The sequence below is a fragment of the Idiotropiscis lumnitzeri genome, chromosome 5 (genome assembly GCF_059441095.1).
Source record: "Idiotropiscis lumnitzeri isolate Australia: NSW breed Sydney's pygmy pipehorse chromosome 5, RoL_Ilum_1.0, whole genome shotgun sequence".
Taxonomy (NCBI): domain Eukaryota; kingdom Metazoa; phylum Chordata; class Actinopteri; order Syngnathiformes; family Syngnathidae; genus Idiotropiscis; species Idiotropiscis lumnitzeri.
The window spans coordinates 11,114,886-11,127,394 of NC_142395.1; the positions used below are offsets into that span (position 1 = coordinate 11,114,886).

Sequence of the window (12,509 nt, forward strand, 5' to 3'; positions counted from 1 at the left end):
CACCTCATTGGTATTGATTAACAGCCTTATACACTCTAATTTTCTTCTCAGAGGCAGTAAAAGCTTGAAACAGATTAGTTGATAAAGCCTGTGCCACAAACCTGTCAATGTTGCAATGGCCAGGTCTCTAAATAAGGTCAGTTATACCGCAGTCGCATGCAATGGCCCGTACTTCTTGATAGACAGCATTGGCTTCATGGATAATCATGCCTTAAATCAGAAGCCTTTTCATCTTTCATCACTTCGATAAATTTTCCTTTTGACATGTGTCCAGTAACTAGTTGAAATACAATAAGACAGCCTCGTACATTGTTCCGCGTAACCTGCACTGGCTATAGATTACCAGAGCTCACTAAAGGCAGGTTGAGCGCTCAGGAAACATTGTATTTTGTTTCTTTAGGGCATTCATTCTTTGGAAGAAGGCAAAATAGCTTGAAACGTGAGTTTGATACAAATGAATTAATTGTGCTAATATCCCTTTCTTTCTGAAGTTGTGCCAAAAAGTTTGTTAACCGGAAGGCAAGTGGAGAAAATGGGAAAATGCTGACATTGGCAAAAAAAAAAAAAGAGCAGGTGAGATGGATTGAGAAGACCTCGAGCAAGGTCATAAAAACATGCTGGTCAGCAAGTGATGCTTGGTGGATGGGTTTGAATTTCTGTTCATTTATTGTTTTTTTTTGTTGTTGTTTTTTTTAAATGAAATCTTAAAGTGGTGCTACTGTATTAGTTTTAACAAACTATATATATATATATATATATATATATATATATTTTTTTTTTTTATGTTAAATTTTCCAATAATGTGTAAAGGATGTAAACAACAATATTCCAATCATTATTCTGACTATTCCTTTTGACATGACAAACCTAAAGTAACGAAATGAAAGAAAAATAATTGAGACAATACAATTCTTTTCACTACAAAATGTTAAAACTAAAAGAGTGGATTTATACATGGATTTCTGAAGAACAATGGTTGTATGTGTATGACACAAAGCTCGGCAGTCAAGGCACACATACGCACAAATACTGTTTAATGAGAGTGACGCCACAGTGGGTTTGATTAAAATAACACCCAATAAAATTGGGCACTCGTTATTATTACTTGACAATAATTACTCTTAGAATATTCACAGTATATAAATGAATTGGGTGGGAATTGAATATACTGTAGCTTCAACTCATTAAGAAATTGTACTCAACACATGAGCCTGTTAGGCTTGCCATGTTGTTAATACAAGAGCAAAGGTGAGTCATCTCTCAGACGTGTTTATTTAAATTGAACATCCATTGTGCAGCAATTGCAGCTTTTTCAAATGGGAAAACTGTTGAATTATTTTGTTTAATAAGTTTTGTAAATACATACTGAATAACAAAAAAAGGACCAGGTATAAAAGTAAAAACGCATTGTTGAGGGCTGATGTTGTTTTTCTTCGTTTGTCCCAGCTCTGCCCAAATTAAGGTCAAAGTAAAATTATTCATCGTTAGGCAAGTAGGAACGCGACATCTTCAGTAAAATGGTTTTGTAATTTGTGTTTGTTGAAATAAACTCAGCACTGCTGGGTTCTTCATCATTAGTATTCAAGTAGTTTATCTAAATTAATAGAAATACAAAATTATATTTGGTTAATGAATGAAAAGTATCTGGCTTTGATCTCAAATCAACTCTAAATAAATTGTCATTGCTCTGTTGAATTTGAAAGTTATTTCAGCTTCAAATAGAGATATAGTATACTCTAGGATCTTTTTGGATCAGTGGAAAAATGAAAATGGCATACAAATAGCACCTTGTTGCATCGATAAGAGCTAACAAGCCTGTGCAATCATTATTTTTTTTCTGTCCTTTCAAAGGATATTGTTAAAAGGCAGCCTCTTTAGAGTCCTGCTTGGCTCTCTAAATCCATGTTGGAGGGCCTTTTTATACCACTGCAGCATGTTGACCTAACCTATGTGAGTCACTCTGTTTTGCACAAAAAGGATTATGGCCTTGAAAGAAATGTGGTACACCTGCCAGCTGACATTTTTAAATCGGCGCATTCTTAGATCCTGTGCACACACCAAAATGTCACACGGAGGGGTTGCTGGAACTAAAGAGAGAGGGGAATGAGCCGTCATTTTCAAAAGACAGACAAACTTCCTGGGGTTCTTGGTCTAATGAGGGCTTGACAGTAGATAATAGGGATATAAAAGCCCTACAATATATTGGAAAGTGCAGTGACGATAGCGAGGATATTGCGTCCATTAATTTTCCTGATCACTTATTTTGTTCACAGTGTTCAGGTTCACTCCACAGATGAACGAAACATAAAGTGATTCATGTCGCAGTTTGTGTAACATCGGTGGTCCTGGTCCACTCAATGGTCTCACTCAACACAAACTAGTCAAGTCATCATCTGTATTTTGTTGATTTGCTTTTGATGAGATTTTTAGTTTCGTCATGATTTTCTTATCTTATCTTGTCAGCTGCTTTAATTTATGTTTCATTGTCCTAGTCAATGTCTTGCTTCCTGCATGTTGGTGGTCTATTTCAGGTCTAGCCTAGTTATTTGACTTTAGTTTATTTTAGTGTTTTCATTATAGTATTTAAAATTACAGTTTTTTTCCATTTGTTATCAATAGATTTAGCTTCGCTACTAGAAAAGAAAATACAGTTTTCTGCTTTACATGTTAATTTAAGAAATAGCACATATTGGTTTCATTAAAAAAAGTAAACAAATTGGTCATTTGTTATATTGTTTAATAAAAGCCTTTTTTGAGATAGCCGGGATTACACTGCCGCTCCAAATAATTTCAAAGTTTCTCCTCAAATGAAGTCACTCATTTGTGAAACTGCTCCACAAAGAAAACAAACACTTTGCGCTTTTAACTCCACTGTGTAACATATTGTAACTTTTCCATTTGTATGTATGTACCTCTACAGGGTATGATGCCACCAGGAGCTTCTATAATGTTTCCAAAATAACACCCGGCATTCCTCCATTGCAGATTTCTAACAGCCAAGCCACTTCTCATGCCTTATCTGAGATAGAAAGCATAAAAGTGATTGATGACGTCTATTGTTCAATTTAATTATTCAGAAAGCCCTTGACAACTTACACTGTGAGGAGAATATTTATGACTTTGGAAAGTGCAAATCATAAGCTCTAATCTAAACCTCTATTGAAATGTGCAAAATTAATTAAACATTCATAGGGCAAGCTTGCACAATGAGCAACCTTTTGCTCTGTTGATCACAAACATACTGGCTCATGTTTTTATTTTTTCCCACAAATAACCATTTATTCTTCACAAATGTACTGAAAATTACAGTTCATTGAAAGTACACATCAAGGTCAGAGAACACAGATACATGTAGCTAGGAGTTACTACTCAGTGCATGGCACATTCTCAGGGAGACGACCCATTGTGAGTCTTTGGCTCGTTGCCTCTGAAGTGGTAAAGGCAGAAAGAGTGCAGAAAGATTAAATGTTGAACAGTTGGCCAGCCAACTTGAGCCTTAATATTCCAAAATGTAGAGGAGTAAATTAACCTGCTACCATGAGTAACAAACAATAGTCTTGGTAGTAGTTGTAGAAGTTGAGTTTTTTTTTTTTGTTTTTTTTTTTTCTGTATAAAGCCCGGAATGCACTGTACAATTTTGACCATCTCTGATGGAAAATGCAGTCTTGCAACAAAATATGGACTGCGATTAACATATCAAGCACGGTCTCGAATTTAGAGAAAATCATTTCACAGCTTCCCTGACGCCACAATCGCAGATAGAAAAGCAAAATAGAGAAAAACAAATGAACATGAATATCATTGTCACAGCCACTACCATCCGCAGCAACTGCATATGTAAACGCACATTAATAATATGCCTCACTTGGTCTTCCCATTGTAACATTGGCCACACTTTCCATTTCTTTTTCATTTTGTTTCAATAAAAACACCACAATGTGAGCACATTTTGGCTCAAAGTCACAACAACAACCTGTGGTGGACCCATATTGATGATGCAAGACACTGCGTTAAGACCCTGAAAATCACTCAGTCGTAGCCAAGAGTCAATGTATGTTCCATCACACTGTGTGAACGGTCTGAAAATAAATGACTTAAGACTGCAAAAATCGTACAGTGTAAAACAGGCATCAGTAAATTCATATACTTATCGCACTATACAGTGTCCAGACCTCACCAGTGCAAAGGGATTTTTCTAGAAAGATCACACATTAGTAAGCAGTACCCTCACTAAAAATAAAACTCAGATAAGTAAACATCAAATGAACAATCATGAAAGAAGTTACCAGTGCCATTGCTACCTTCAAAATAAAACTGTATAATGCATGCCATGTTGTTGTGTTGACATTTCCAGTGTCTTCGCTTTTGCAAGCAATGCTGAGACGGACGGTATGCGTGTGTTTGCGTGTGTGTGCGTGTGTGGATCTGCGTAAGCATGTGTGTGTGCTCGCACCTTTTTGTGAAAGTGCGTCAGATGTGTGTGTGCTCTTTGAAATATCGTTGCAGGAATGCAGGAGATTTGTATTTTTCATGATACGCTGTCCACTCAGTTGTATTTTTGAGGCTTTATCTTTTTGCTGCTGCTGCTGCTTTGCCCTTCGTCCTCGCTGTCGTCTGGGCGCTTTGCAGCGCTTTTCAAGCTCCCAGGCTGCCCTTGGCTTCTTTGCTGTGAGGTTCAAAAGATAAACATGAATAATAAAGGAGATAGCTATGGTCATATTTCATTGCAGGCACACCGTCATCTATAATTTGACTGATCGGTATGGGAAATGCGCATTAATACCTCAGAATGTCAAGAAATGATGCATTCAAAGAACAGACGACCAAGGCGCTATTAAAAAAGTTGTGTTGATTTAAGAGGGGGTGGGGGGACTAATATGGACTAAATCACTCTCACACATGTATTAGATGTTCAAAATTTACCTTACTAGCTTGATAACGCTAAACGTGATGTCAGGTGAGATGCGTTTTCTTGTTCATGGCTCAGACAACAACAAGGGAATCCATCCGTTTTATTTATATTTTATTCGTGACAAATGTGAATGAGGAATGCATAATGCATGTCATTAACCATCCAAAACGCCATCCATTCTTTGATGAACAGCACTGACAGTCACAGCAGTCTGCCCGCTGTTGAGTACAGTGTAGTTTGTGCATAATAAAGGACGGTTGAGCGTGTTTCTGTTATTTAACATTGTAACAGAAGCCCTCAAGTTCAATTCCATTTGTATTCGGAATAGTCATTTTTGTATGCATTTTTGCGTCATATTTCTTCTCATAACAGTACACAAAGAGAGTAGAACACATTTCTCTAAGTAAAGCACCTGTGGTATGCTTGCCAATGTTACATTTGGAAATGTTTTAGAACTCGTGGCTGCAAATGATTTATTTACACATCACTCACCATAGAAAAGTGAGGAGTAAAAGCACTACAACCGCTACAGTAGGTCAAATAATTGCACAAGAGGGAAAATTCAAAGCACACTTTGGGTTGCAGGCCAGAATAAATCATCCATCCATTATCTGTACCGCATCTCCTCACTAGGGTCACGGGGGTGCTGGAGCCTATCCCAGCTATCTTTGGGCAGTAGGTGGGCTACACCCAGAACTGTTTGCCAACCAATCGCAGGGTACACAGAGACGAACAACCATTCGCGCTTACTCTCATACCTAGCGGCAATTTAGAGTGTCCCATCTGCCTTCCATGCATGTTTTTGGAATGTGGGAGGAAACCAGAGTACCCGGAGGAAACCCACGCAAGCACGGAGAAGGCTGGAGCCGGATTTAAACCCACAACCTCTGCATTGTGAGGCCATCGCAAACCAGTTGTCCACCGTGCCGCCCAAAATAAATCAGGTTAAACTTGAAAAAAACCTTAATGTACGTTGCTCCACATAAATGTGCAGAATGTTTTGTATGTGTGTGTCAGTGTGGAAAATCCTATTTGATGATAAGTTAATATTGCAGACGTCTTGAATCACACAGACAACATTTAGAGGCACTCCATTTAAAAGAAAAACGCTTGACACAATGAAAGCAAATGTGATCACTAAACAGAACACTAACCTGGCCTGAAAAATACCAACTACAAACAAAACTGCGCAATACATGCTTATCCACACTAGCGTTGCCAGTGAGAGACTTTGGGCGGATGGAAGGGTACACCTGTAACTGAATGCCAACCCATCGCCGGGCACAAAGAACCATTCATGCTCACATTCGAACCGACAGACAATTCCAGAGTCTTCAATCAACTCAAGAATCCTGTTTTTTTTTTTGTAATGTGGGAAGGCAACGTGGTACCCGGAGAAAACCCATGAAAACCAGAGTTGAACGCCCAACCGCCACACAGGATGGCTGGAGCTCGGAACCTGGATTTGGACCGCCAACCTCAGAACTTTAAGGCTGATGTGCAAATCACTTATCTGCCAATCTGTCTGCAAGTTGCTCTGACTTTAAGCCTAAAAAGTGCACAGCCAAACAGTCTTTACTGTTTATGTACCAACCAGAATGTGTTGTCTTTCTTCAATTTTGCTGACATTTAACAGAATCTTAGTGAAATCTCTTCAGTAAGTGTCTTGAGCTGTCAAACTATTGATGTCAAAGCCACAATGCGTGAGAACCAACTCATGTGATCAGCCTGCTGGAAGGCATGTGTGAATAGAAGAGGACATATTATATTGAACAGGCCAGATGCTGCTCTATTTTTGTGGCTTCCAGAATAATATTTTGCTTCCTAAAACATTTGTACATCAGACAAGGCAACATTGAAGTTCTGACTGAACACGAGAACGCATAATTGAAGTAGCACAGTCACAGGAATATTGGACAATGTAATGCACACTCACCCAGAGATACCTGACTGCAAATCACTACTAATCAAAGTATTTACTTCACAATTAATGTCGGTGTGATTTTTGCACAGAAGGAACCAACCGCCGAAGGCAAAGGGTGTTAGCAAAGGATTTCCTGTTGCAAACAAACTTGTGTCTGAAACAGTGCTTCTCAATTATTTGCTGTTACGCCCCCCCAGCAAGAAGAAAACAAGTTGCGCCCCCACCCCACAACCCACTCTCCTGTGCAATTATAATTAATAGCATTTTTGTTGCAAAACAAAACAAACCTACACTGTCGTGTTAATACTCGCTGTGGACAATGGGCAATGAGAGTGCCACTCCCAACTACTGGAGTAAATGTGCAATTACACTTTATTGTTCCCCAGGGTCACACGCGCCCCCCTCAGCATCCCACGGGGGCCGGCAGCACTTTTTGAGAAGCACTGGGCTAAAATAATATGCTATAAAAAAAAAAGTAAATATTTTACAGTATGTATCACATAAAATGGACCATATGCATGGTAACACACTTAAGCATTTCCCGTGGAAAGGTCAGATGTATTACAAGCTTCTGGGATGCCAGTTAACCCAAAAATAATCACCGTCGTTAAATATGTGATTATCTCGGGTTGGATAATAGGTATATTCAATAGTTTGTGCTGGTGCATTTCAAGGTCAAAATGCCACCAATATTTTTTTTTAATGATCAAAGATGACGAGATAGCTCCTCCAAGCTCCTGCAGCCAGTGTGCCGCAATGATCAGCGTCAATTGTTAACAAGTTTCCCATGTTGTCACTATGCATTTTCGTGTTTAAGTAAACATGCCACTAAAAATTTAATGTGGGAGTGCTGTGAGGAAAGAGTCATTAGTCATTTCCAAAGTAGTAGTTGAGTAAGATTTTTAATATAATATGCAAAAAAAAAAACATTTGTTGATGAGACAACAATACAATCAGCTATGATGACAATCTAATGTACGGTATTGACAGAAAAATCCATAAATTAAAAATATGACAGTCAGGCAGTCACTGAACAGTTTCTGGTGGGTAGAAATTTGCTCAGAATATGTTGACATTTTTCTTTTGCAGATAGAATGTGTCCAAAAGTGAAATGAATCCATTTGGGAGTTCTCACTTTGAAATGATGGTAGTGAATTCAAATGGACGTGTTGTTTTATTGCACCATCTGCCAACTCCAGACAGGTGTGACACAATTCAGCAATATGACGCTTTAGCATAGCAGCCAGGATTGTATTTTATTTTTCCATCTAGTATTTTCAACTCTCAACTTTTCTCCAGATTTTTTTCTTCATGTGTTGTATTCTAACTCACCTATGGAAATTAGTCCCTCTCATGGAACTCTTACCAGTTAGAAAACTATTACAGATGGGACACAGTCATACATTTGATTTTAGACAATTCTAAAAATAAATGCTTAATTTACACAATCGAAATGCTCTTTTTCAGATTTAGATCCAGCAATCCATCCATTTTTTGGGGAGAGATAGGTTAAGTCCAGCATGGTCAAGTTGCCAGAAATCAACTATTCACACTCACATTCACACCAAAGAATCTTCAATTAAAACTAAAACGCATGTTTTTTTGAGTGCCAAAGATTTTCCCACATCATCAAAGCAAATTCAATATCTACAGACAAGACAACTCAAGTAATAAAATGTGATTTGTGAGTGCATTATTTATTAAAACCCCCAAAATTTAATTGCAATAAAATGTATGCGCTTTCACGAGGCACATGGCATTCTGATTAATATTGCATTTTTGGACTATGAGTTAAGCAGCAAAATCCACCCATTTTTAGCCATCTCATTGGGCGCCCATTTTGTCACTTTTGTTGACTGAAAATGACATCACAGATACTCAGGGCTCAGTTAATGACCAATCACAGCACACCTGCGTTCTGAAGCTGAGCCATTATTGGTGGTTTGCTGAGCAACTGTGATGACACTTTCACCCAACAGAAGTGACAAAATGGCAGACCTTAGGATGATTAAAAATGGGTTGATTTTGCTACTTAACCCATATTTTAAAAACACAATATTAATCAGAAAGCCGTGCATAGACAAGCAGGGTTGCATAAAACATTCTTGTCAAGAAAATGTTTGGGTAGACTTCCCCTTTAAAGGTTGCCTTTCACTGTTTACCAAGGGCAAAATCTGAGAACTCTCATAATAACATTGGCATCAATCTCACCTGATGTGGTTCTGGTTGCTGTTTTGTTTCTGGAGCTAATTCCTTTGTGTGATTCTGGAAGCAGTCACTCCCAGTCTATTGGAGGAGAAAGAAAACATCTGAAAGCACATTCTAGGAACTTGGCTAACAAGTATATTAAATTGCATGTAAATTTAAATCCTCCATCATGGATTTTTCCCTGAATGACAAATGTGCGCTTGCTTGTGCAACACTCTAGCTCAAGCACAAACACTCACTTTGTGCTACTCTGACTTCAATGAGGAACTCTAACTTGGGAATGGTAGTGATGTTAATTGCCCAAAAATTCCTTTCAAATCCGATAGTGAGTAGAAATTCAAGATGGTTTTGGCAATACTGATCCGATACTCTCGGCAAATGTGTCTGGGAAGGTTAACAAAAATATAATAGCTTCATAAAGTATACAAGACATCAGAGTAATGTATTTATTCATTTATTGTATACTCTTTATTGTAATAAGTTGAAGGTAGAAGACACACACTTGCTGTTAAAATTAGATGACATAGGCTGCAGTTCATCTGTAAACCAAAAAATGCAGTATTGATTCTAGATGGCTGCAGGGACTTTGCAGCTCTAAATGTGAGGTGAAAAAAAATTCTGATATTTTATAGCGCTCGGCAAATGATGTGTATCATTATTTCTCATCTCCCAGGGTGCGATATATCTATAAACGGGTGGGCTTGGCACCGGCACCTGGCACTATAACCAACAGCATCATTAAACTGTCTACCGATCAGCCACCACATTATGACTGCGTGCACAATATAATTGAGTCCAATAAAAAAGCTTTATCAAATATTCTGTACACCACTGCAAACTACAACAACAATAATAAACATATTGTTAACTGCCTTAACGCTTCGCAAAGTACCTCTCTGACAAACTTGAATTTGTTTTTGTAAAGGCTCAATATAGATAATATAATCACTGTATTGGATATAATTATTTTCTGCACGTTTCACATTTAGCAGAAAAGTAATATAACCATGATGAGCGGTCAGGGCCAGCGATGCCTTCTCTGCATGCCTAAACACCATCATTCACCAACATTGACAATCTGAATTCTAACATGTGTTGCTTGAAACTGGATTAATTTATTCCCAACAATCCTTCATTTCCTTCATATCTTATCATTCTCCTGGCTTCCATTATATGCATGTTTTTGGGGGTTTTGTTTCGTCCAATCAGATTTCAGCCTCTGTATAGCCACGTCAATGTAATCTGCCCAATGCCTTCAGAATCAACAATGATTTAACTATATTAGAAACGTGACTGTCTATATAACAAAACAGACACCCTAGGCCACGCTAGCTGTCCTACAAAAAAAAAACGGCATCATTTCTGTCCTCTGATTGCTTGGCAGACTATGATATATTGAATATTTCTGTTTTGTCACGTTACCAAATACTGAAATACTTAAATGCTTCAGATGATATACAGCAGATGTGCCCACACTTTTTTTTCCAAGCCTACAAGTTACTTACAAAGTCCAAATGATTTTATTCATTTAAAACAATACTTAGAATTTGCAATACATTTTGGTGTACCTCGTAAAACTGCATGCACCCATATTGCGCAATACAACTAGTGTATGTTTTTTTTTTTTTGTCTTCACTTTAGTTTGATGACTTGTGCAGAATTGAATCAGCCAGCTATCGAGTCTGGACAGGAGTTGCTGATAGCGAGCCGTACGCACACCTCTTTAGGTCAATGAGTTCAGTGATTCCCAGGGAATGTCTGCCCCCAAATCGACTTCTCCGGGCTGTGCGCGTCTAGATTCCCTGACAGCATCAACATTCCTAGCCACCCTAACACTTGAAGGTGTGCTAACTAGTCTAAAGCATAGCGATAGCATCAAAGTCTTTAAAATCGAATTGAAATCTGTCGAAATGGCATTAAGTTGCCATAAATGATGTATGAACTTATTATTTTTGTCCAAGTGGCAGCAAAGCGATCAAAGCACGATATCTCATTTATGGAGCAATTTATTGTTTCGCAGTATATGCAGGTATGTGTGAACGTAGACTCGTGCGGCGAGGGCGTAAAAACTAACAACAACAAAATACAAAACAAAGGCTTTATTGTTGCAATATATTGTACAGATACAACAAATTGAAAATATAAAAGATAAGCAAAAAAAAAAAATAATAATAATTATAAGCTGCTAACTGAATTCCTGCAAAGCTTCGTGATGGAGTGGCCAACATCGCCTCTCTGTAGCAAGATCGCCGCCGGGGAGCCGAGCAAGGAGAAACAAAGAGAAATCCGTACAGCCTGCCTTCGTATACAAACTGAATCTTCTTTGTAGTGCCAGCTCACTGGTCAGCATGTTCAAATACAAAGTTGAACATAATTGCTGGCACACCACATAGTTGGCTCGAGAAGGGATTCCTTCGTCTTTAAAAAGGACATTCCGACCTTGAAAAACAGAAGCTCCGAGCTATTGAATTATACGGATTACAAACGGCACTTTAACACAATTGTAAAGAATGAAGTTATTTTCCCTCCCCATGGCATACTGGTTACTTGGAATTAATGCAATCCTGAAGCTCATACGTATTTTCCACCGGAAATATATCATGAACTGCCGTGCATAGAGTCCAAAAGTGTTTTTCTAAAACATTCCGATGTCTTACTTTTCAATTTATCAATTGTGGCACACTGATGAAAATGGCTATTAGCACAATTTCATTCTGGAATGATCTACTTGAAATACTTTTTTACAATATTAACATTCTCCTCTAGTCTCCTGACGCTAATGTCTATCAATGTTTATCTGTAATACTTCTTGCTTGCCACTTCTCAAAAATCTTGATGGTCCTGTTGAATCATTTTGGTTTTCGGAAGTCGAAAGAGCTAATTGAGATCTTCCTTGACAGCTGTGGTGTCAAAGTTGCCTAAATCTTAGAGATGTTCGCCAGTGACAGTGAGGCGGCAAATGAGCCGAAATTCAAAGAGCAAATGTCGATTATTGATTTAGTTCTCACTAGCAGGAACTGCTTTCAAATACATTTTCACTGAGCTACAGATTTTGTTCAAATGAAGCCTTCCAGCAGAACTATTTCTAAGCCAGAACAGTATACTTGAGAGTGAAGAGCTTTTAAGATATAAGTATCAAGTTTTAAATTATACCCAAATGCAAATATTTCTTCCATCCATTCCTTATCTCTAAAGGCATTTACTGTGCAGGGTCAAAGGGAGCGAGAGCCAGCAGACACTGGTCAAAGATGGAGTCAAATTGGGTAATTTACCACTGACCTTGAATTACTTTAGCTAAATTAATCAGTCTGTGGTGTTAAGGGCAAAAATATCTCAATGAAGAAAAAATATATATTTTCCGCAATAGGAAATAGGGATCTCAAAATGTACGCGTTAATTCTGGAGATTAATTTAAAAAAAATAAAATGAAATTAAAAAAGAAAATAATAAAAAATCGCAGGGAAC

General features: G+C 38.0%; 1 protein-coding gene across 1 annotated transcript in view; it reads right to left on the bottom strand.

Annotated features, from left to right (window-relative positions):
• Positions 1 to 3,251: 3,251 nt before the first annotated feature.
• The window catches only part of luzp2 (leucine zipper protein 2), a 151,542-nt gene continuing 142,284 nt past the window's right edge, over positions 3,252 to 12,509 (bottom strand). Inside the window, exons 11-12 of the mRNA XM_088297042.1 lie at positions 9,048 to 9,122; positions 3,252 to 4,666 (exon numbers count right to left, since the gene is read on the bottom strand). Of these exons, the coding sequence (XP_088153168.1) occupies positions 4,547 to 4,666; positions 9,048 to 9,122 (195 nt within the window). The 3' untranslated portion in view covers positions 3,252 to 4,546. The remainder of the gene's footprint in view (positions 4,667 to 9,047; positions 9,123 to 12,509) is intronic.